Source organism: Octopus sinensis, linkage group LG26 (assembly GCF_006345805.1).
Source record: "Octopus sinensis linkage group LG26, ASM634580v1, whole genome shotgun sequence".
Taxonomy (NCBI): domain Eukaryota; kingdom Metazoa; phylum Mollusca; class Cephalopoda; order Octopoda; family Octopodidae; genus Octopus; species Octopus sinensis.
In genome coordinates, this window is record NC_043022.1 from 3,254,448 (window position 1) to 3,279,447 (window position 25,000).

Genomic DNA, 25,000 nt, shown 5'->3' on the forward strand with positions numbered 1-25,000 from the left:
AGGGAACAAACTAGGACAGACATAGGTATTAAGTCGATTACATCGACCCCAGTGTGTAACTGGTACTTAATTTATCGACCCTGAAAGGATGAAAGGCAAAGTCGACCTCGGTGGAATTTGAACTCAAACGTAATGGCACATGAAATACCTATTTCTTTATTACCCACAAGGGGCTAAACATAGAGGGAACAAACTAGGACAGACAAAGGGATTAAGTCGATTACATCGACCCCAGTGTGTAACTGGTACTTAATTTATCGACCCTGAAAGGATAAAAGGCAAAGTCGACCTCGGTGGAATTTGAACTCAGAACGTAATGGCACATGAAATACCTATTTCTTTATTACCCACAAGGGGCTAAACATAGAGGGAACAAACTAGGTCAGACAAACGGATTAAGTCGATTACATCGACCCCAGTGTGTAACTGGTACTTAATTTATCGACCCTGAAAGGATGAAAGGCAAAGTCGACCTCGGTGGAATTTGAACTCAGAACGTAATGGCACATGAAATACCGGTAAGCATTTCGTCCGGCATGCTAACGTTTCTGCTATTCTAACAACATCTCTGTGCTTGAAGATAAATTACCACCTTATTTGTATCTTAATATACACACTAGCACTATACCCGGCAACGCCAGGTCATAGTGCTAGTGCATGCATATACAGCTGCGTGCGTGCGCACATACACACGAGTACTGTCCAAATCTCCGACCAATCACATACAGCTAGCTGACATTCAATTGGTGTATCAAGTTTCGGGCATTTTGATTGGGTTTTGGATAGAAAATTCACAAAAAAGTCACTTCTATTGGTTTTTTTAATGGCTTTGCGGGGTGACTGTGGAAATGTAAAGATGTGCACGACCACCCTTGAACGGTTTTGAATGACCATAGAAAGTGCGAGCCCTCTAACTGAAAAATTGTGGGTTTGTATAAAGGATACACACACAGACATTTTGCCATTTATATATGTACTAGCAGCATAGCCCGGCATTGCCCGGGTATGTAAGAGCCCCTGGAGCAGACATGATGCTCGCTGTGAATTTTAAAAAAATTCCTGCCAATTTGTGAAAGATATTGTCGAAAATATGTCATCTTGAATTTGAACGCGATTTCCCAAAATGGCATGATTTTATCGATTTTTTCTGATGGTAAGGTATTGCATGGAAAACTAATGTCCGAATTAAGTTTCTTAGGGTAACATTAAGCTTCACCATGAGTTTGGTGAAAATCGATTGCAAGTTGCGAAAACTACAACAGAAAATGTGTTGCAAATAAAAAGCTTAGATTCTCGATCCCATGTCGAATTTATCGATTTTTTTCCGAACTTGGGAAACTTTTCAAAATTTTCGCTGCGTTAGTTTTGAATTATGACATTGGGCTATGTGTGTGTCAAGTTTCATCAGAATCGGTTGAAAGCCGTGGTCAGGGTGAGGGTACAACCTGACAGACACACAGACAAACTGCCGTTTATATAGAGAGAGATATATATTTTTTTTTTTGCGCCTATAGAGATTTCAGCACTTATATAAAAAAAAAAAACCAATGTTAGTTTCTTTATATTTATATACATGTACTGTATACAATTTTATTAAACACTGTAAACACTTGTTTTCTTGTGTTTGTGCAGGAGTTGGAGCAGGAACGCCATGCGTTGCGTTTGAGGCTGGAATCCTTAGAGGCTGAGTATGAAAACACCGTGAAGGAACTGCAGGACGATGTCAACCAGCTGCGACAGGACTTGCAAGGGCAGCAGCAACAGCTGACGGCAGGGGACAAGGACAAGGTGAATATCATACGGGAGCTGACGCAACAGAACGAACGGCTGAGCGACCAAGTGCAACATGTAAGTATCTCCACTTAATGGGGTCAGTTGTTCCCACTTTTGGACATAAGTCCTGTTGTTGTTTTTGTGTTTAACCCCAGGTCGTCGTTAAGAGGTATTTTTGTGTGGTTGTGGTTAAAAAGCCTACTTTTCAGTCATAAGGTTTTGGGTTCAAACCCACTGTTTGGCACCCTGGGAAAGTGTCCTTTAATACAAATATACCCTGGGCTGTCCAAAAACTTGTAGGGGAATTTGGTTGATGGAAACTGTGTGGAAGCCCATCACATGTGTGTGTCTCCCCTTCCCTCTCATAGTTCCTTGTCTTGCAAGTTACTTGGTGACCCTGCGGGTGCTGGTGCCACATAAAAAGCATCCAGTCCACACTGTGAAGTGGTTGGCATTAGGAAGGGCATCCAGCTGTAAAAACCACGCCAAAACTGACCTTGTCTGTGTTGGTGCCATGTAAAGAGCACTCGGGTCAACTGTGGAGTGGTTGGTGTTAGGAAGGGCATCCAGCCGTAAATACCCTGCCAAAACAGACACAATGGCCTGTAGTAGTTTTCCTACCTGGCCGGCTCCTGTCAAACCGTACAACCCATGTCAGCATGGAAAGTGGATGCTAAACAATGATGATGCTGATGATGATGATAGCGTGGTATTACAGCATTGACCTGACTATTTGATGTTGTTATACATCACTGGTCACAATGAGCTTTCCTTCATTTTAATGTTCGAAAGAAGTCACCCAGCTGGCTAGGTGAGCAGGCCCACAATCCCCGCTGATCAGTGGACTGGAGCAATGTGAAATGAAGTGTTTTTCTCAAGAAAACAACACACCACCCAGTCTGGGGATTGAGCCCATGATCTACCAATCACGAGTGCAACACCCTAACCACTAGGCCACACACACACATATCATCATCATCATCATCGTTTAATGTCCGTTTTCCGCGCTAGCACGGGTTGGACGGTTCGACCGGGGTCTGGGAAGCCAGGGGCTGCTCCAGGCTCCAGTCTGATCTGGCAATGTTTCTACGGCTGGATGCCCTTCCTAACGCCAACCACTCCGCGAGTGTAGTGGGTGCTTTTTACGTGCCACCTGCACAGGTGCCAGGGGGGGTCCGGCATCGCTCACGATCGGTTGGAGCTTTTAACGTGCCAGCGGCACAGAAGCCAGTCAAGGCGGCGCTGGCAGCGTTCGGATGGTCTTTTTATGTGTCACCGGCACAGGAGTTAGTCGGGGCGGCGCTGGCATATATAAATATAAATATAAATAAACACCCTGTGATAGGTGAAAATCTGTGAAGTAGAAACAGTATTGTATATTTTTACAATTTGTATATATTTATTTTATTATAAACACAAAACAACACCACCCACCCACCTCCCGAGTTTCGTTTTCCATACAGTATGTCCAATTCTTTCTTTACTCATTTACGGTACATTATGTATTTCCTTTTCATATATTCTAAGTAATGTGTTATACAGTGCAGTATTGTACTGTATTTTTATTTATTAATTTATAGGTGCATAAATGCCACAGAAATAATTAAAATCTAGCAAAATATAAATACCTTTTGGTTGCAGAAACCCGTGATATAAATTTACATAGATTAGCCAGAAAAATCCCTGATGTGCTGAGGGCATGGTTGGTGAACTGCAATATGGCGAGGGATTACTGTACAGCCAATGGTATACTCAGAGACTGTCCTTCGTGGTCTCTCCGTGGTAAGCGCAGCACGTGGCTGAGCAACTTCCTTTGTCTGGCTGTGATGGTGTCTTGCAGTTCACATAGGCCAGCTCTTCCCACATAGGCCAGCTCTTCCCACATAGGCCAGCTCTTCCCACATAGGCCAGCTCTTCCCACATAGGCCAGCTCTTCCCACATAGGCCAGCTCTTCCCACATAGGCCAGCTCTTCTCGCATAGGCCAGCTCTTCCCACATAGGCCATCTCTTCCCACATAGGACATCTCTTCCCACATAGGCCAGCTCTTCCCACATAGGCCAACTCTTCCCACATAGGCCATCTCTTCCCACATAGTCCAGCTCTTCCCACATAGGCCATCTCTTCCCATATAGGCCATCTCTTCCCACATAGGCCAGCTCTTCCCGCATAGGCCAGCTCTTCTTGCATAGGCCAGCTCTTCCCACATAGGCCATCTCTTCCCACATAGGCCATCTCTTCCCACATAGGACATCTCTTCCCACATAGGCCAGCTCTTCCCACATAGGCCAGCTCTTCCCACATAGGCCAGCTCTTCCCACATAGGCCAGCTCTTCCCACATAGGCCAGCTCTTTTCGCATAGGCCAGCTCTTCCCACATAGGCCAGCTCTTCATGATGGCATGAAGATATAACAAAGAACTGTATGTAAATACTTGGCCAAGATGGGAGTCAGCTGGGAAGAAGGGTGCAGTTTGGTTCAAAATAGTCCCACTTGGAGAACTGTCATCACTTGATGCTCAATGAGCAGATGATAATAGCACACACACACACACACACACACGTATGTATATGCGTGTGTGTGTTTGTTACCCCACGCCACTTGACAAATGGTGTTGGTTTATTTATGTCCCTGTTACCTAGCAGTTTGTAAAAAAACAACCAGCAGAGTAAGTACCAGGCTTTAAAAAGGATAAGTTGAGGGGGTGGGGTAATCTGTGTATGGCATGTGTGTGTGTTTGTGTGTGCATGTGTCCTCTCCCTATACCTCCTCCTCTCTCTTTTCTCTTCCTCACCCTCACTTTCCCCTATTTTCTCTTTCTCCATCTCTCTCTATCTCACTCTCTCTGTTTCTCTGTCTCTCATTTCTTGCTCTCTCTCTCGTTCTCTCTCTCTATCACACTCCCTCTCTGTCACTATCTCTCTCTATCACTCTCTCTGTCACACTCTCTATCATTCTGTTACACTCCCTCTCTATCACTGTCTGTCTGTCTCTCTCTCTCTCTCTCACACACACACACACCATCAGAAGGGTCAATCAATGGTCACTCACAGCATCCCTTTTCCCAGAAATTGTTAAGAATCAGAAGAGAGGTTAGCAACTTCTCACAGACAAACCAATATGTTACTGGTACGATCCATGGATGGTTGGATGAATCCATTCACCTTTATACCCCCACCATCCTCACCCCCCACCACTACCATTTCTTCAAATATTTTTTCTATAACATGACACTAAACAATTTTTACTAGTTTGTTTGTTTTTTTAATTTGATTTACTTTAATTGTATTTTGTTTAATTTGATTTGTATTCACAGGCTGCTGAAATGGAAGGACAACTTGTTTCAGAAGTGGAGGGATTACGATCACAAGTCTCCTTACGGATGTCAATGCCTGACCAACTCGATCAGTTGGATGCACTGCATGCCAAGGTAAGTAGGTCTCAGTAGTTCAATTTATGCTACAAATGTTTCAGTAGCATGTTAGTTTATTTGCACTAGATGCATTACAGAATACGGCATGCTGTATTCTGATAGGCTTTGTTACAGTTTCCATCGATCCAGTTTCACTTACAAGGTATTGCTTGACTCAAGGTTATAAAAAAATGACATTTACCCTAGATGACATGCAATGAGATTGAACCAAAGACCTAGTGGTTGTGAAGCAAATTTCTTAACCGTTTCACTACATTGAGCTTATTTATATATTTACACACTTCCTTATTATCAGACAACCAGTTTGACCAGATCTAAACCCTGTCTGGTGTAAGCAAGCAATACTTTTGGACTTGTATTTATTCAGGTATTACCAGACGTAATGTCTAGGTTTCATGTTTACTCCAGGAACACAGTGTAGAGAGAAGGAGATGTAGTTTCATCTATGGCAATATAACTGTGGACGTTATTAAACTTAGCACAAAACATGGAGGTCACTGCTAACTCTCACTGCACACGCAACTGTGTGCTGCCATCTGTTGGTGCACTACAGAACCAGTGCAGGAACGTTTTGATAGGCGCAGGAGTGGCTGTGTGGTAAGTAGCTTGTTTACCAACCACATGGTTCCGGGTTCAGTCCCACTGCGTGGCATCTTGGGCAAGTGTCTTCTGCTATAGCCCGGGCCGACCAATGCCTTGTGAGTGGATTTGGTAGACGGAAACTGAAAGAAGCCCGTCGTATATATGTATATATATATATATATATATATATAAATGTGTGTGTGTTTGTGTGTCTGTGTTTGTCCCCCTAGCATTGCTTGACAACCGATGCTGGTGTGTTTACGTCCCCGTCACTTAGCGGTTCGGCAAAAGAGACCGATAGAATAAGTACTGGGCTTACAAAGAATAAGTCCCGGGGTCGATTTGCTCGACTAAAGGCGGTGCTCCAGCATGGCCGCAGTCAAATGACTGAAACAAGTAAAAGAGTAAGAGTATACACTAAAGCAAACTCTCACCTTCTAATCTTTACAATGTGAAAGGTAGGAGAGTCCAGTTTGCTGAAAAAGAGGTAATTTCTACTCTCCTCCTCTAGAAGCCATCTACTCGCAATACCAGAGGGCACACACTCTCCTACCCTGATGTAATCTCCAGGGATACAGGCATCCAGCAACAGGACCTCCGTAATGCCATGATGGCGTAGAATGGTAAATTTCATTGTCTCGACCACGGTCGAACAATGATGATGATGATGATGAGCTGGTAGAATCGGTGAGGGTGTCAGACAAAAAACTCAGGGACAGTTCTGAAAGTATTACATTCTGAGTTCAAATGTCACCAAGGTCAACTTTACCATCCACCCTTTCAGGGTTGATAAAATAAGTACCAGTTGATTACTAGGGGTCAATATAATTGACTTGTCCCTCCCCACAAAATTCCAAACCTTGTGCCTATATCTTTCTTTTATGGTTTATCTCCTACTTGTTTTAGTCACTGGACTATGGCCATGCTGGGGCACCAAACATATCAACCCCAGTGCTTATTTCTTTTATAAGCTTGGTACTTATTCTATTTGACTCTTTTTGCTGAACCGCTAAGTCATGAGGATGTAAACAAACCAATACCAGCTGTCAAACAGTGGAGGAAGATAAACATTAAGACACTCATACATATACACACACACTCACACACACACACTTACACACACAACACACACACACACACTCTCACACATCTATATATGATTGGCTTCTTTCAGTTTCTGTCTACCAAATTCATTCACAAAGCTGTGGTCAGCCTGGGGTTATAGAAGAAGACACTTGCCCAAGGGGTCTCACAGTGGGATTGAACCCAGAACCATGTGATTGGGAAGCAAACGCCTTACCATACAGCTATTCCTGCATCTTGTAGAAAAGAAAAAGAAAAAAATTCTAAGCAGTGGAAATGTTTTGTTTGCATTTACAACACAAATGTAGAAACAGCCAGAAATATGTCAATTAAGTCTTAATTAACAATACATCATTAATAAAGCCTTTTTAAAAAAAATAAAAGCTACGTAGGCGTAGGAGTGGCTGTGTGGTAAGTAGCTTGCTTACCAACCACATGGTTCCGGGTTCAGTCCCACTGCGTGGCATCTTGGGCAAGTGTCTTCTGCTATAGCCTCGGGCCGACCAATGCCTTGTGATTGGATTTGGTAGACGGAAACTGAAAGAAGCCCGTCGTATATATGTATATATATATATGTGTGTGTATAGGCGTAGGAGTGGCTGTGTGGTAAGTAGCTTGCTTACCAACTACATGGTTCCGGGTTCAGTCCTACTGCATGGCACCTTGGGCCGACCAAAGCCTTGTGAGTGGATTTGGTAGACGGAAACTGAAAGAAGCCTGGCGTATATATGTATGTATATGTGTGTATGTGTGTGTTTGAGTGTCTGTGTTTGTCCCCCCAACATCGTTTGACAACCGACGCTGGTGTGTTTACGTCCCCGTCACTTAGCGGTTCGGCAAAAGGGACCGATAGAATAAGTACTGGGCTTACAAAGAATAAGTCCTGGGGTCGATTTGCTCGACTAAAAGCGGTGCTCCAGCATGGCCACAGTCAAATGACCGAAGCGAGTAAAAGAGTAAAAAAGTATGTTTCGTACACGTGGAAAGTTTTGCACCTTCCTTGTGGCCTGAAACTTGTGCACGTCCGGGTTTGGCATGGTTCTGCCTTTGATAGGGAAAGAAAGATAGGTGTGTTTGTGTGTGATAAAGAGAGAGAAGGAGAGAATAGGGTCTGTGTGTGATAAAGAGAGACAGAGAGAGAGAGAGAGAGAGAGAGAGGTGGAGGGTGTAACGATGTTTGTGAATAACTATGGAATTTCTTTTGTATGTTGTTAGGAAACGGGCTTGATGTATTCATTCGTAGATGTTATCTTTTCGAAGTAGCAATCTTTATTTTCACATGCTATCTTTTTATACAGGAAACAGTATTGTTGATTTCGTTGTTCGACAACTTTATTTTATGCTTACTCACTTGAGGTGTCCGTACAATTCGTTCTATTGTCATTTTAATGAAACTGTTTATTTAACTAACGACCATTGTGCCGGCTGAATGTAAAGATTTATTGGTGGAAGTGAGACAAAAATGTTCAGTTGTATTGTTATAAGGTCGACGGTATTTTTATTTCCCTTATAAAAATAAGGCGGCGAGCTGACGGAAACGTTAGCACGCCGGGCGAAATGCTTTGCGGTATTTCGTCTGCGTTACGTTGTGTGTTCAAATTCCGCCGAGGTCGACTTTGCCTTTCATCCTTTCGGGGTCGATAAATTAAGTACCAGTTACGCACTGGGGTCGATGTGATCGACTTAATCCCTATGTCTGTCCTTGTTTGTCCCCTCTGTGTTTAGCCCCTTGTGGGTAATAAAGAAATAGGTATTTCGTCTGCGTTACGTTGTGAGTTCAAATTCCGCCGAGGTCGACTTTGCCTTTCATCCTTTCGGGGTCGATAAATTAAGTACCAGTTACGCACTGGGGTCGATGTGATCGACTTAATCCCTTTGTCTGTCCTTGTTTGTCCCCTCTGTGTTTAGCCCCTTGTGGGTAGTAAAGAATTAGGTATTTTTATTTCCCTGTAATAAAAAAAATAAGAGGGGATTTAGCAGGATAGTAGAGCTTTGTTATGTTGCTTTTGCAGATTAGGTTTTGGAATTCTTTGTGTAATAATCTAAGAGATATGAAGCAGATGTTTCAAGTGAGAGGTGTTAAACTTTTCAACCAAAGACTCGAAGAAGAAAAAGACAGGGAACTCACATACACACACAGACAGGTGCACGAGGAGTGTTTTAAGTGGAATAGCTAAAACAGGAATTTAAAAAACTATATCATTAAAAACACAATTTAATCTTGTTCTGCTAAACAGCTGCAGAAAGAGGTGTGTGACTAAAGAAGTACCAACAGACAGACGATTGGTATCAGGTCAAATTATGGTATTCATTTAAACAGAGAAATTAAAATAAGGGTAGGAATTGATATAAATCATCATCATCATCATCATCGTTTAGCGTCCGCTTTCCATGCTGGCATGGGTTGGACGGTGCAACTGGGGTCTGGGAAGCCAGAAGGCTTCATCAGGCCCAGTCAGATCTGGCAATGTTTCTACGGCTGGATGCCCTTCCTAACGCCAACCACTCCATGAGTGTAGTGGGTGCTTTTTACGTGCCACCAACACAGGTACCAGACAAGTCTGGCAAACGGCCACGGTCGGATGGTGCTTTTTATGTGCCACCGGCACGGAGGCCAGGCGAAGCTGGCAAACGGCCACGGTCAGATGGTGCTTTTTATGTGCCACCGGCACGGAGGCCAGGCGAAGCTGGCAAACGGCCACGGTCGGATGGTGCTTTTTATGTGCCACCGGCACGGAGGCCAGGCGAAGCTGGCAAACGGCCACGGTCGGATGGTGCTTTTTATGTGCCACCGGCACGGAGGCCAGGCGAAGCTGGCAAACGGCCACGGTCGGATGGTGCTTTTTACGTGCCACCGACATGGAGGCCAGGCGAAGCTGGCAACGGCCACGATCGGATGGTGCTTTTTACGTGCCACCAGCACGGAGGCCAGGCGAAGCTGGCAAACGGCCACAGTCGGATGGTGCTTTTTACATGTCACCGGCACGGAGGCCAGGCGAAGCTGGCAACGGCCACGATCGGATGGTGCTTTTTACGTGCCACCGGCACGGAGGCCAGGCGAGGCTGGCAACAGCCACGATCGGATGGTGCTTTTTACGTGCCACCGGCACGGAGGCCAGGCGAAGCTGGCAACGGCCACGATCGGATGGTGCTTTTTACGTGCCACCGGCACGGAGGCCAGGCGAGGCTGGCAACGGCCACGATCGGATGGTGCTTTTTACGTGCCACCGGCACGGAGGCCAGGCGAAGCTGGCAACGGCCACGATTGGATGGTGCTTTTTACGTGCCACCGGCACGGAAGCCAGTCAGGGCGGCACTGGCAACGGCCATGTTTGGATGGTTCTCTTATGTGCCACCAGCACTGATATCACAGCGACAATTTCCATTCATGTTGATCAATTTTGATTTTTGATTTTTTGATTTTTTGATTTGATTTTCACTTGCCTCAACAGGTCTTCACAAGTAGGGTTTTGTGTCCCAAGAAGGAAAGGTATGCATAAGTGGACTGAGGCCATGGGTGATGGTCTCACTTGTCCTGCCGGGTCTTCTCATGCACAGCATACTTCCAAAGGTCTCAGTCTCTAGTCTCAATTAAAACCAGTGGCCTATCATATTATTATAAAAATCCGAAGATTAGAAATTTTATACATACAAAATTAAGAGGAATGGCCACTAATAGTGGACAGCCTGTATGCTAGAAATAGACCTCAAACTCGCCATTTACCACGAAGAAAGTGTTCTCAAAAACAAAATTCAGCAAAAACCAAAGTTTAAAAATAAGACAAATGAAAATACTTTCCACCCTTTCAGGGTTGATAAAATAAGTACCAGTTGATTACTAGGGGTCAATATAATTGACTTGCCCCTCCCCACAAAATTCCAAACCTTGTGCCTATATCTTTCTTTTATGGTTTATCTCCTACTTGTTTTAGTCACTGGACTATGGCCATGCTGGGGCACCAAACATATCAACCCCGAAAATAAAAAAAACAATGGTTTTTTTACTTTCGTATATTTTCATTTGTCTTATTTTTAAACTTTGGTTTTTGCTGAATTTTGTTTTTGAGAACATATTCTTCGTGGTAAATGGCGAGTTTGACGTCTATTTATAGCATACAGGCTGTCCACTATTAGTGGTCATTCCTCTTAATTTTGTACATTTAAAGATATAGGCGCAGGAGTGGCTGTGTGGTAAGTAGCTTGTTTACCAACCACATGGTTCCGGGTTCAGTCCCACTGCGTGGCTCCTTGGCCAAGTGTCTTCTTCTATAGCCTCAGGCCGACCAAAGCCTTGTGAGTGGATTTGGTAGACGGAAACTGAAAGAAGCCCGTCGTATATCTCTTTCTCTTTTCTCTTTTACTTGTTTCAGTCATTTGACTGCGGCCATGCTGGAGCACCGCCTTTAGTCGAGCAAATCGACCCCAGGACTTATTCTTTGTAAGCCCAGTACTTATTCTATCGGTCTCTTTTTGCCGAACCGCTAAGTGACGGGGACGTAAACACACCAGCATCGGTTGTCAAGCAATGCTAGGGGGACAAACACAAACACACATACATATATATATATATACATATATACGACAGGCTTCTTTCAGTTTCCGTCTACCAAATCCACTCACAAGGCATTGGTCGGCCCGGGGCTATAGCAGAAGATACTTGCCCAAGATGCCACGCAGTGGGACTGAACCCGGAACCATGAGGTTGGTTAGCAAGCTACTTACCACACAGCCACTCCTGCGCCTATATATGTATATATATATATGTATGTGTGTGTATGTTTGTATGTCTGTGTTTGTCCCCCTAGCATTGCTTGACAACCGATGCTGGTGTGTTTACATCCCCGTTACTTAGCAGTTCGGCAAAAGAGACCGACAGAATAAGTACTGGGCTTACAAAAGAATAAGTCCCGGGGTCGAGTTGCTCGATTAAAGGCGGTGCTCCAGCATGGCCACAGTCAATTGACTGAAACAAGTAAAAGAGTAAAAGAGAGGTAGGTTTGTTACAGGACTATAGATGACAAGTGGCAGTGATTTCTTTTGTGCTGTAAACCATCTACCATTCCTCTGCTTCTCCCCTTCCTTCGATGCCGCAAACATGCTTATCATGTTAAATGGTTCATCCAGCGCTGGATAGAAACGAATGCACTGAATGGCAAGTATCAGTTAGCTGGGAAGATGCTCTGCTATGGAGTTTGCTACAAAACAATACTTAATATGTCATCATCATCATCATCATCGTTTAACGTCCGTTCTCCATGCTAGCATGGGTTGGACGGTTCGACTGGGGATCTGTGAAGCCAGAAGGCTGCACCAGGCTCCGGTCTTATCTGGCAATGTTTCTACAGCCGGATGCCCTTCCTAACGCCAACCACTCCGTGAGTGCAGTGGGTGCTTTTTACGTGCCACCCGCACGGGTGCCAGGCGAGGCTGGCAACGGCCACGGTCGGATTGGTGCATTTTACGTGCCACCTGCACGGAAGCCATCCGAGGCGGCACTGGCTTCGGCCACGATTCGGATGGTGCTTTTTACGTGCCACCGACACGGAAGCCAGTCGAGGCGGCGCTGGCATCGGCCATGATTCGGATGGTGCTTTTTACGTATCTCCAGTAAAATCTCTGTCATTTAAAATATTAGGTTGTTCTGAAAATAATGGCCGATTTCAGAAACATAATTTTATTCTGGAAAAATGAACAATAGAAATGTTTTGATTTGTCAAAGTATGAGTCGTGAACATCTATGTATCTCTGCCATCGATCAACGAGATTATTTATGCCTCATTAATAAAAAATTAATTGGCTTTGATGCTAAGAAATCTTTGAAAGCTGATTCCACCTCTGGTTTGGACCTGAAAGATTTATCACTTAAAAACGTGTTTAAAAGCTTTAAAAAATGGTAGTCAGTGGGTGAAAGATTAAGAGAATATGGTGAATGTGGTAAAGTCTCGTATCCCAAGTCTGTGAGTTGCTACAGTGTCATTCTTGCAACATGTGGCTTTGGCTTATCATGGAGCAGAATTGGTCCATGCCGATTCACCAATGCAGGTCTCATTTCTTGCAAGTGAGCATGCATTTCAGCGAGGTGATTGCAGTAAACCTCTGCTGTAATGCTCTGATTGGCTTCCAGAAAGCTGTAATGGACAACACCAATTGCAGTCACCATAATCTTTTGCTGATGCAACTTTGGCTTTGGGAAATGTTTGGGGGACTCATCACGATCAAGCCATTGGCCTGATCATTAACAGTTATCATAAAGGATCCACTTTCCGTCCCAAGTGACTATTCGGTCAAGAAAAGGACCATTGGTGTTTTGCAGAAAGAGCATCAAACACACTTCAAAACGCTGAACTTTTTGATTTTTATTGAGCTCATGCAGTACCCCGCCCCCCATTTATCGAGCTTTTTCACCTTACCAATCTTCTGCAGATTGCGTGATACCATTGCAATACCGACACCAAGTGCCTGAGACATTTCTCTGACACTTTGACATGGGTTTTGTTCAACAATTGCTTTCAATTGTTCATTGCCAAGACTGCATGGCCGTCCTCTACCTTCTTCATCTTCAGGGCTCTCATCATCACTATGGAATTTCTGAAACCACCTTCGTACTGTGTGATCACTTGTGGACCCCTCTCCCCATGCTCTGTTGATATTGGCAGCAGTTTGGGAGGCATTGGGCCCCCAAGCTTGAACTCATGCAAGAAAAGTAAACGAAGGTCCTTTTTTTGTCATGTTCATAATTAAGGGCCCTATGCTTCAAGAATATTTCCTGTCTGAAATAAGTAGAAAATTATTAAAGAGCATACGTCAATTATTAAGTATGTCGAAATTCACCTAAAATATAATTAAAATACTTTGATGAAATTGCGTTTCAAAACACAACACAGTGGCCATTATTTTCGGAACAACCTAATATATTGTTTATGTCGACATCTGTGTCTGTTAATTATAATGAAAATACGAAAATATTTTATTCACATGTCTCCTCCATAACAATAAAAGCAGCCAAGTGTTACATTATTAAAAGGGGACATCCATTAGCGTGACACCATTCTTAATGTCTTCTCAATAATTGTTTGTAATTATGAATGGGACCCAGTGAAAAAAAACATTTAAATGTTTGGAGTTGAAAAATTTTTTTTTTTTTTATTGGATGCTATGGCACAAAGGACCAGTCAGTTTGGATTATCCCCAATCCCTGTTCTTGTCACATGCCTCCTCTTTTGTTCACAGATAATGACTTTTCTCATCAGGGGTCAGCTTTTTGAGTTCAATTGTTTTTTGTTTTTTTTCTGGAGATGAAAGATGAGGGGGGGTTACAGATTATCTTTCACATTCTCTTTCTCTTCTGACCACATCCTCACCCCTCTTTTTTTCCTCTCCCTTTATGTAGATCTATCTGTGTGTCTGTATATCTTTCTCTCTCTCTCTCTCTGTCTCTCTCTCTCTCTCTATATATATATATATATATATATATCATAACTATTTTATTGTACATCATCATCATCATCAGAAGCAAACTGGCAGGGGGGGGGGTCGAGCTGGCGGAATCGTTAGTGCGCCTGAAAACTTGCTTAGTGGTGGCGAGCTGGCAGAAACGTTAGCACGCTGGGCGAAATGCGTAGCCGTATTTCGTCTGTCGTTACGTTCTAAGTTCAAATTCCGCCGAGGTCGACTTTGACTTTCATCCTTTCGGGGTCGATAAATTAAGTACCACTTGCGTGCAGGGGTCGATGTAATCGACTTAATACCTATGTCTGTCCTAGTTTGTCCCCTCTATATTTAGCCCCTTGTGGGTAGTAAAGAAATAAGTATTTCATCTGACCTTACGTTCTGAGTTCACATCCCACTGAGGTCGACTTTGCCTGTCATCCTTTCGGGGGTTGATAAATTAAGTACCAGTGAAACACTGGGGTCGATGTATTCGACTAGACTCCTTTCCCCCAAATTTCAGGCCTTGTGCCTTTAGTAGAAAGGACCATTATTATCATTATTATTATTATTATTATTATTATTATTATTTGAAATACTGCCCAGGTCAACTTTGCTTTTGATCCTTTTGGGGTCAGTACAATAAGTAACAGTACATACTTACTCCCTCCCACGAAGTTGCTGGCCTTGTGCCAAAATTTGAAGCCAAAATCTATTTGTGCTTCTGTATGTTCTAAGTTCAAATCCCTTTGATGCTGACTTGATTATTTTCATCTCCCCTTGGGGGTCCACATGATAATAAAAAAATACAGGGATTGATATCCCCACCCCTGCCTCCATGGAAGATGATATACAAGGGTTTCGGGGGGTTAACTCGACCTAAATGCTTCCCTTACATTAAATTCACCTCATGTCTCATCAAAATATATTTCTAATTATCTGGCTGGGGCTGCAGATGTTTGAGATAAAACTGGCCCCCTTTAAAGGGATTAACTGATAAATCTGTAACTGTTGTTGTTGTTGGTGGTGGTGGCGGTGATGGGAGGAAGGGGAAAGGAGAAAAAATAGTGTTAGGGAGCAGATAGTTGTTTATTAAAGGAGGATAGTGCAACATTTTAAAGACTTCCCCATCAAATTTTGATCAGGAACATATCAGACCCAGATAAGAAGCTGTCAGTTTTCCCAAGGTTTGAAAGATACAAGGCATAGGTTTTTAAGACACGGGGGGGGGGGGGGGTTAACTCGACCTAAATGCTTCCCTTACATTAAATTCACCTCATGTCTCATCAAAATATATTTCTAATTATCTGGCTGGGGCTGCAGATGTTTGAGATAAAACTGGCCCCCTTTAAAGGGATTAACTGATAAATCTGTAACTGTTGTTGTTGTTGGTGGTGGTGGCGGTGATGGGAGGAAGGGGAAAGGAGAAAAAATAGTGTTAGGGAGCAGATAGTTGTTTATTAAAGGAGGATAGTGCAACATTTTAAAGACTTCCCCATCAAATTTTGATCAGGAACATATCAGACCCAGATAAGAAGCTGTCAGTTTTCCCAAGGTTTGAAAGATACAAGGCATAGGTTTTTAAGACACGGGTTTAGAGATAACACTACATCACCACCACCACCACCATCTCCACCACCACAATCTCCAGCACCACAATCTCCACCATCACTGTCACCACCACCGCCACCACCATCATGCCATTAGGAGTTTTGACTAATCCTAGAGGAGAATCTGTTACAGGAAGTTGGAAGCCATTAACTGATTTTGTCAGGAACTTAAATAGTTCCAAGTTACAGACAAGTTCTGACACTGAAACATAATTATTCTATCTCTCTCTATCTCTCTCTCTCTCTCTCTCTCTCTCTCTATATATATATATATATATATATATATATATATGTATATATATATATATAATAGAAATATTAAAATTACTAAGTCTCTCTAAAAGAGAACAACGGCAGTGTTTCCGGAAAATAATAGTTATCGCCATACTAATATGGCATTCTTATAAAAACAAGAATAAAGCTGTCCGCTTATTAGCTGCATTGAAAAGGGGCAATACCCCGAAACGCGTCTGTAGCTGCCGGTCAAGTAGTGTGGAGCGACTGACCTCCCTTGTTCGAAGGTTATATGGATACAGTTTGTGTATCAAATAGCTAACTTAAGGCGATGGCCTCATGGAGCTAATAAGCGGACAGCTTTATTCTTATTTTTATAAGAATGCCATATTAGTATGGCGATAACTATTATATATATATATATATATTATATATATATGTATGTTATATATATATATATATATATATATATAATATATATATATATATATATATATATATATATATATATATATATGACCGCATGTGTATCGTTGGCGATTTTTTTCCCTCCGTCTTCCCTTCTCTGGATCTTTCCTCCTATGTTTCTGATGAAGAGCTCTGCTCGTAACTTTAAACCCTCCTTCCTTCCCGAGCGTCCAATAATACTATACTTGTTCCACGTCCTCGCGTTGTTGTGTTTTCTCTTTGTGTTTTCATGTTTGGATTAACTCTTTTACTTGTTTCAGTCATTTGACTGCAGCCATGCTGGAGCACCGCCTTTAGTCGAGCAAATTGACCTCGGGACTTATTCTTTGTAAGCCCAGTACTTATTCTATCGGTCTCTTTTGCCAAACCGCTAAGTGACAGGGACATTAACACACCAGCATCGGTTGTCAAGCGATGTTGCGGGGACAAACACAGACACACACACACACACACACACACACACACACACATGCACACACATACGACGGGCTTCTTTCAGTTTCTGTCTACCAAATCCACTCACAACGCTATAGTAGAAGACACTTGCCCAAGGTGCCACGCAGTGGGACTGAACCCGGAACCATGTGGTTCATAAGCAAGCTACTTACCACACAGCCACTCCGACACCTGATTAATGCATGATTAATTAAAAACAATGTGAATAAATAAGGATTGCATTTGATAGAAAAATCTGAAAGCCTAAGGGTTAAACAGGCAATATCCAGCCCTTAGGCTTTTAGATTTATGTTCAAACTGACCAGATCTGGCTTCTCACACCTATCCTACAATAACATTTTAAAAATAATCACATCATTGACATCTTGAAGCTATGAGATAATGTATGATTAATTCAAAACCTGTGAATATATAAGGATTACATTTGACAGAGAATTCTGAATGCTAGAGGGTAAGACATTTATTTGTAATATATTGTCAAAATTTTTATTGCTTGACACTAAAAAAATTTTAACCAGGTGACGGTTTTGACCAACAAACAATAAATGTTGTGACGGTGACGGTTTTGACCATTCACAAACAATAAATGTTTAAATAAAGTTAATGGTCTTTGTGTTTTCCATGCTGTAATCACTATAAATTCCTTGTAGGTTAATTATAATATATATATTGCATTTTTTGCTGATGTAATAAGAGGGATGGCTGGACAATGCTGTAGGTCAGTGCTTCTCAACAGGGGGTCTATATGGCCCCTATCTACAATAAAAGCATTGGTGTCAGTGCTGGTGCCACATTAAAAGCACCCAGTACACTTTGTAAAATGGTTGGCATTAGGAAGGGCAACCAGCTGTAGAAACCATGCCAAAACAGACAATGGAACCTGGTACAGCCCAGGCCTTACCAGTTCTGTCAAGCCGTCCAACCCATGCCAGCATGGAAAACAGAAGTTAAATGTTGATGATGATGAATAAATTGGTTAACACAAAATATTTTAACAATTTTTTAAATACAATTCCTAATAGTATTCAATTCTAAAAATATAAGGGGATATTTTTAAGCATTGAAAAGCCAAGGAGGGTCCAGCCAGTAGAATAAAACAAGGATCAAAATGGGTCGATAGGTAAAAAAAAAATGGGTTGAGAACCAGTGTTGTGGGAGAACAGGATGATTATATCAGACAAAAATATATATAAGTCGAAACAATTTGTTAGCCTTTTATAGTTTTTAAAATTATTTATGTTATATGATATTATGTTATATTCTAAAAAAGACTCCGCCGGTTACGACGACGAGGGTCCCAGCTGATACGATCAACGGAACAGCTTGCTCGTGAAATTAACGTGCAAATGGCTGAGCATTCCACAGACACGTGTACCCTTAACGTAGTTCTCGGGGATAATCAGCGTGACACAGAGAGTGACAAGGCTGACCCTTTGAAATACAAGTACAACTCATTTTTGCCAGCTGAGTGGACTGGAGCAACGTGAAATAAAGTGTCTTGCTCAAGGACACAACGTGTCGCCGGGAATCAAACTCACAACCTTACGATCATGAGCCGAATGCCCTAACCACTAAGCCACGTGCCCTCACTATGTTATATTATGTTCTAAGTGTTTAATATAATATTGTAATATAAATTAATCATTGGATTTTCAATAGAATATCTCTTTATTTGATTTATCTTTATATATATCATCATCATCATCATCATGTAATGTCCGCCTTCCATGCTGGCATGAGTGGAATGGTTTCACAAGAGCCAGCCAGAGAGAAGCCTGCACCAGACTTCTGTGGCTGTTTTGGCAGGATTTTTACAGCTGGATGCCCTTTCTAACGCCAACCACTCAGCAGAGTGGACTTGGTGTTTTTTACGTAGCACAAGCACAGGCAAGGTCAGTTTTGGCAAGGTTTTTACAGCTGGATGCCCTTTCTAATGCCAACCACTCAGCAGTGTGGATTTGGTGCTTTTTACGTAGCACAAGCACAGGCAAGGTCAGTTTTGGCAAGGTTTTTACAGCTGGATGCCCTTCCTAACACCAACAACCTCTTTACAGTGTGGACTGGGTGCTTTTAAGTGGCACCTGCACTAACAGGGTCACCAAGTACTTGCAAGAGAAAAAAAAAAAGAATCCACACACAAGGCTTTTGTCAGCCTGGGGTTATAAGTAGAAGTCATTTGCCCAAGGTACCATGCAGTAGGACTGAACCAGAAACCATATGGTTGGGAAGCAAACTTCTTACCACATGGCCACCCTGTATATAGAAGACGGTGTTGAAAAGTTCCTGGCTTTAAAGGTATTGCAAAAGGTCTGGTTGGAGGCTGAACCTTTTGAGTTCTTTTACAGGGCTTACAAAAGCTGAAGGACCGCTGCAATAAGTGTGTGAATCTGAGAGGGGAATATGTTGAATGAAATCATAATTAACTGATCCCCATCCAGTATTTTCTGTTATCCAAAACCAGGAACTTTTCAGCATCCCCCTTACACACACACACACACTATTTGATGACATATAAGACAGACCCTTCTTCCAAAACAAACAAAAACAAACCATCTCAAAAGCCACCCTGGTGTCCTATATGTAGTTGGGCGTCCCATAAGCTTTAAATGCATTAAAACTGTATTTTCTTCCTGAATATTAGCTGCTGAAATCCGGGTGCGTCTAATATGCCACCAAATAAAACACACACACACACACCTCATGAGTCATGTAACTCCAACATTTTCAATGAATGTATCAGGAAAACATGTACCACACCTATTTCATGGCTGAGTGGAGTAACTTCAAGGCTAAACCAAACTTACATGAGTGTTCTGCATCGATGGTCATTCCAGCTGTACTATCAGAAACACCTGCACTTGTAGAGGTTGCTAGACGTGCTAGAAATAACAGCCAAGTCTCCCTAAGATCTCACCTACTTTCAACAATAAAGAAAGGGCAGGACATATAATAAATAATAATAATGAAATTATTGTATACAGTGCTCAGGTGCACCACAACTTGTCAGAAAGTGCATATAAAGTACATGCAGTAATGTAGAAATGTCTGGGAAGCGAACATGCTTGTGTGTGTATGGAGGGGAGAAAATCAAGTGTAGTGTTGGCGAATCTCAGGAAGCATGGAAGTCTTGAAGGATGCAGTGCTCCTTCTTTATATTATAAAGATACGACTGTATATGACATTATCTGTTCATCTTAGGGAGACTTGGCTGTTATTTCTAATCACAGTTCCATTATATATAAAGTCACTTCAGGTTCACTGTTTAGAAAAATTCCTTTCATGCGGAATTTCATCTTTTTCAAAAGACAATACCCTGAAGTGACTTTATATATAATGGAACTGTTAATTATATCAGACAAAACAATTTGTTGGCCTTTAATGGTTTTTATGATTATTTATATAAAATTATGTTATAAGTGTTTAATGTAATATTGTAATGGATTGTCAATAGTATATATCTATATTTAATTTATCTTTATATACAGTATAGGTGCAGGAGTGGCTGTGTGGTAAGTAGCTTGCTAACCAACCACATGGTTCCGGGTTCAGTCCCACTGCGTGGCATCTTGGGCAAGTGTCTTCTGCTATAGCCCCGGGCCGACCAATGCCTTGTGAGTGGATTTGGTAGACGGAAACTGAAAGAAGCCTGTCGTATATATGTATATATATATGTGTGTGTATGTTTGTGTGTCTGTGTTTGTCCCCCTAGCATTGCTCGACAACCGATGCTGGTGTGTTTACGTCGCCGTCACTTAGCGGTTCGGCAAAAGAGACCGACAGAATAAGTACTGGGCTTACAAAGAATAAGTCCCGGGGTCGATTTGCTCGACTAAAGGCGGTGCTCCAGCATGGCCGCAGTCAAATGATTGAAACAAGTAAAAGAGAAAAGAAAAGAAAGAGATATATACATAAATATAAGAGAGTGACCACCATGTGGTCTACTCTTGCACTAAAAATAGATCCGCAAGGTTTCAGCTACAAAAGAAGTTGTTTCCGTTGAAAGAACAATTTCTTTTGTGGCTGAAACCTTGCGGATCTATTTTTAGTGCAAGAGTAGACCACATAGTGGTCACTCTCTTATATTTATGTATAAAATGTGTCGTAATCCGGGTTTTTTATGCACTAAGCCACTTGGTGGTAAATGGATGTGCTATTAAATTAGTACCCAATTTTCTCACCCTTATCGGTTGATTATATATATATATGACGGTCATGCTCGGATGGTGTTTTTTATGTGTAGGTGGCACATAAAAAACACCATCTGAGCGTGACCGTCTGCCAGCCTCGTCTGGCACCTGTGTCGGTGGCACATATAATCACCCTCTACACTCTCAGAGTGGTTGGCGTTAGGAAGGGCATCCAGCTGTAGAAACACTGCCAGATCTGACTGGCCTGGTGCAGCCTTCGGGCTTGCCAGACCCCAGTTGAACCGTCCAACCCATGCCAGCATGGAAAGCGGACGCTAAACGATGATGATGATGATGATGATATATATATAATAACAATTTAACAAATAAAACATATGCATACATACATACATATATGTACATACATACATCTATATGTATATATACATGCATATATATATATATATACATATATATATATATGAGTCCAGGACACCACAAATAAACGTAGAACACAACGAGAAACGGAAACATAAAAACAAACAAGGAAACGGACTCTTTTTAACAACGAAAAAACAGAGTACAAGACAAACAATACAAGGAATATTCCCCTTCTTCAGCTGCCCCTGTTTCGACTCAATGCGTGTTTCGAAGGTAAGGGCAGAACACGGCCAGGCTGAAGCAGTCCTTCCTGCAAAATGAATTGAATAAAATTCTTTTGCAGAGGGGTAAAAAAAGAAAAAAAGTGACAAGAACAGGACGTAAAAGCAATATATATATATATATGTATATGCCTATCTTGGCAGTGCATTGACTTACACTAACTTTTCTGATCTCGAAGTGGACAGGTGAATACAGTTGTCTGCCACAAAGCCTTTTGGCTCTCTTGAGAAGTGTGTACGGAGCTGCCATGATATTGATCGCAACACAAAAATAAAGGTGTACAGTTCCACAGTGCTCCCTTGCCTCCCCTGTGCCGTGGAAGGCATGGCCTTTTACTGCAGGCACATCATGGCCCTGGTGTGAGTCCTGCTTCATCATCGGTGCTCCATCATGCATATCAGATGGCAGGATTGCATTCTTGACGTAGAACTTCTGCTCCATGCTGGAGCAGTCAGTGTAGAGGCTGTCATTGCCGCATCACAGCCATGCTGTGCAGGACATGTTTACATGATGGAGAGCAGCAGGTTCCCAAAGGCAGTTTTCTATGCTGAGTGGAGGCGCAATGGCCCAGTGGTTAGGGCAGCGGACTCGCAGTCGTAGGATCGCGATTTCGATTCCCAGACCGGGTGTTGTGAGTGTTTATTGAGCGAAAACACCTAAAGCTCCACGAGGCTCCGGCAGGGATGGTGGTGATCCCTGCTGTACTCTTTCACCACAACTTTCTCTCACTCTTACTTCCTGTTTCTGTTGTACCTGTATTTCAAAGCGCCGGCCTTGTCACTCTCTGTGTCACGCTGAATATCCCCGAGAACTACGTTAAGGGTACACGTGTCTGTGGAGTGCTCAGCCACTTACACGTTAATTTCACGAGCAGGCTGTTCCGTTGATTCGGATCAACCGGAACCCTCGTCGTCGTAACCGACGGAGTGCTTCCATTTCTATGCTGAACTGCATAGAAAGGCAGGCAGAGCTGTGGGTGGCCAGAGGTTTAGATACAGGGATGTGCTGCAGAGAAATATGAAAAACTCAGACATTTCCCCTGGCACTTGAGATTGAAGGAGAAGGCCCTCCTGCATGGTGAATGGCACCAATTGATGAAGCTTGTAATTCCAGTCATTGAGGAGAACCAATTGAGAGAACACCAAAGAGCACATGAGAGGCATCTTATCTCCTTCGTTGCGTCAAGTAGCTTCACCTGCAGCAGATGTTATCACTGCTACAGATGAAGAGCAGGTATTGTAGCCCGCATGCGAGTCTGCCAGAGACCACTACTGAAGAAGAACAGTCAACATCAACTTTCAACAGACAGCTGAAGATATATATATATATGTATAGTCAACAGATGAAATCCAGAGATTAGTAACAGGCAAATGATTTGAACTTAGAGACTCTGATGTCAATACTAGGGACCAATTCTGTTGAGTAAAGAGTGGCTGTAAGAGAAATCCAGGTAAGTAGATACGGAGGTAATTATAATGATAATAATGAAATTATTGTATACAGTGCTCAGGTGCACCACAACTTGTCAGAAAGTGCATATAAAGTACATGCAGTAATGTAGAAATGTCTGGAAATTGAACAGTGTATGAGTCAGATACATGCTTGCGTGTGTATGGAGGGGAGAAAATCAGGTGTAGTGTTGGCGAATCTCAGGAAGCATGGAAGTTTTGAAGGATGCAGTGCTCCGACAACTAACAACTGATGCCGGCAGTTTGTTCCATGCTTCAGCAACTCTCAGCGTGAAAAAATGTTTCCTGAAGTCATGGGAGCTGTGCTGTTTTCTTACTTTGTAAATATGTCCACGGGTGTTAGATGGGTGGAGTTTGAAAAGGTGCTCAGAGTTATTGTTTGTGCATAAACAAATTGAATATAACACCTTCGGTTTCATATACAATATATATATATATATATAATAATAATATGAGGGAATATTATTCCAAACTTACAGGGGAAAATTTAATTTACAAATACTAAATCAAATTTCACAAAATATAATATATATATATATGCATTTTAAAAAAACACCTTTTATCAATTCAAAATGAAAAATTGAATACTTAATTATCGTTATATTTTTTATCTTATATTTAATCTTTCTATTATATGTAATTTTCTAGATGGTGTAATTTAATTATATATATACACACACATACAGCTGGCAGAAACGTTAGCACGCCGGGCAAAATGCTTTGCGGTATTTCGTCTGCTATTACGTTCTGAGTTCAAACTCCGCCGAGGTCGACTTTGCCTTTCATCCTTTCGGGGTTGATAAATTAAGTACCAGATGAATACTGGGGTCGATGTAATCGACTTAATCCGTTTGTCTGTCCTTGTTTGTCCCCTCTGTGTTTAGCCCCTTGTGGGTAGTAAAGAAATAGGTATACATGTATATACGTGTATACATATATGTGAAGGTGCGTGGATCAATGGTTAGAGCATTGGGGTCGTAATCACAAGGTAGTGAGATTGATTCCAGGACCAGGGGGTGTGCTGTGTTCTTGAGCAAGACACTTTATTTCACGTTGCTCCAGTTCACTCAACTGTAGAAATGAGTTGTGATGTCTCTGGTGCCAAGGTGTATCGACCCCTTTGCTTTCCCCTTGGATAACATTGGTGGCATGGAGAGGGGAGGCTGGTATGCATGGGCGACTGCTGGTCTTCTATAAAACAACCTTACCTTGACTTGTGCCTCACAGGGGAACTTTCTAGGTGCAATTCCATGGTCATTCATGACCGAAGGGGGTCTTCAACTTTTACCCTTATATATATATATATATATATATCAAACCCAAGCTATTTAATATGTTTATTTGCATCATAATTCTCTCTCTCTCTCTCTCTCTCTCTCTCTCTCTCTCTCTCTATATATATATATATATAATATATATATATATATATATATATATATATATATGTATATATATATGTGGCTGTGTAGTAAGGAATTTGCGACCTATCCATACTGTTCAGTGCCACTGTGTGGCACCTTGGGCAAGTGTCTTCTACAATAGCCTCAGGCTGACTAAAGCCTCGTGAGTGGATTAGGTAGATGGAAACTGAAAGAAGCCCATTGTAGCTATGTATGTGTATGTTCATGTTACTGTCTCCTTGCTTTGACATCATGTGATTGCTGTAAACGAGTGC

The 25,000-nt window shown here is 42.2% G+C and overlaps 1 protein-coding gene across 5 annotated transcripts in view; it reads left to right on the plus strand.

The window, feature by feature from the left end:
* LOC115224812 (RUS family member 1) overlaps positions 1-25,000 on the plus strand; it is a 319,904-nt gene that overhangs the window by 126,801 nt on the left and 168,103 nt on the right. For all 5 annotated transcript variants that reach the window (XR_005003888.1, XM_036513521.1, XM_036513517.1 and 2 more), the window contains 2 exons: positions 1,633-1,848; positions 5,089-5,202. Coding sequence is in view for 4 of the 5 variants with exons in the window: in XM_036513521.1 (XP_036369414.1) it covers positions 1,633-1,848; positions 5,089-5,202 (330 nt within the window). In the remaining variant the exon portion in view is untranslated. The remainder of the gene's footprint in view (positions 1-1,632; positions 1,849-5,088; positions 5,203-25,000) is intronic.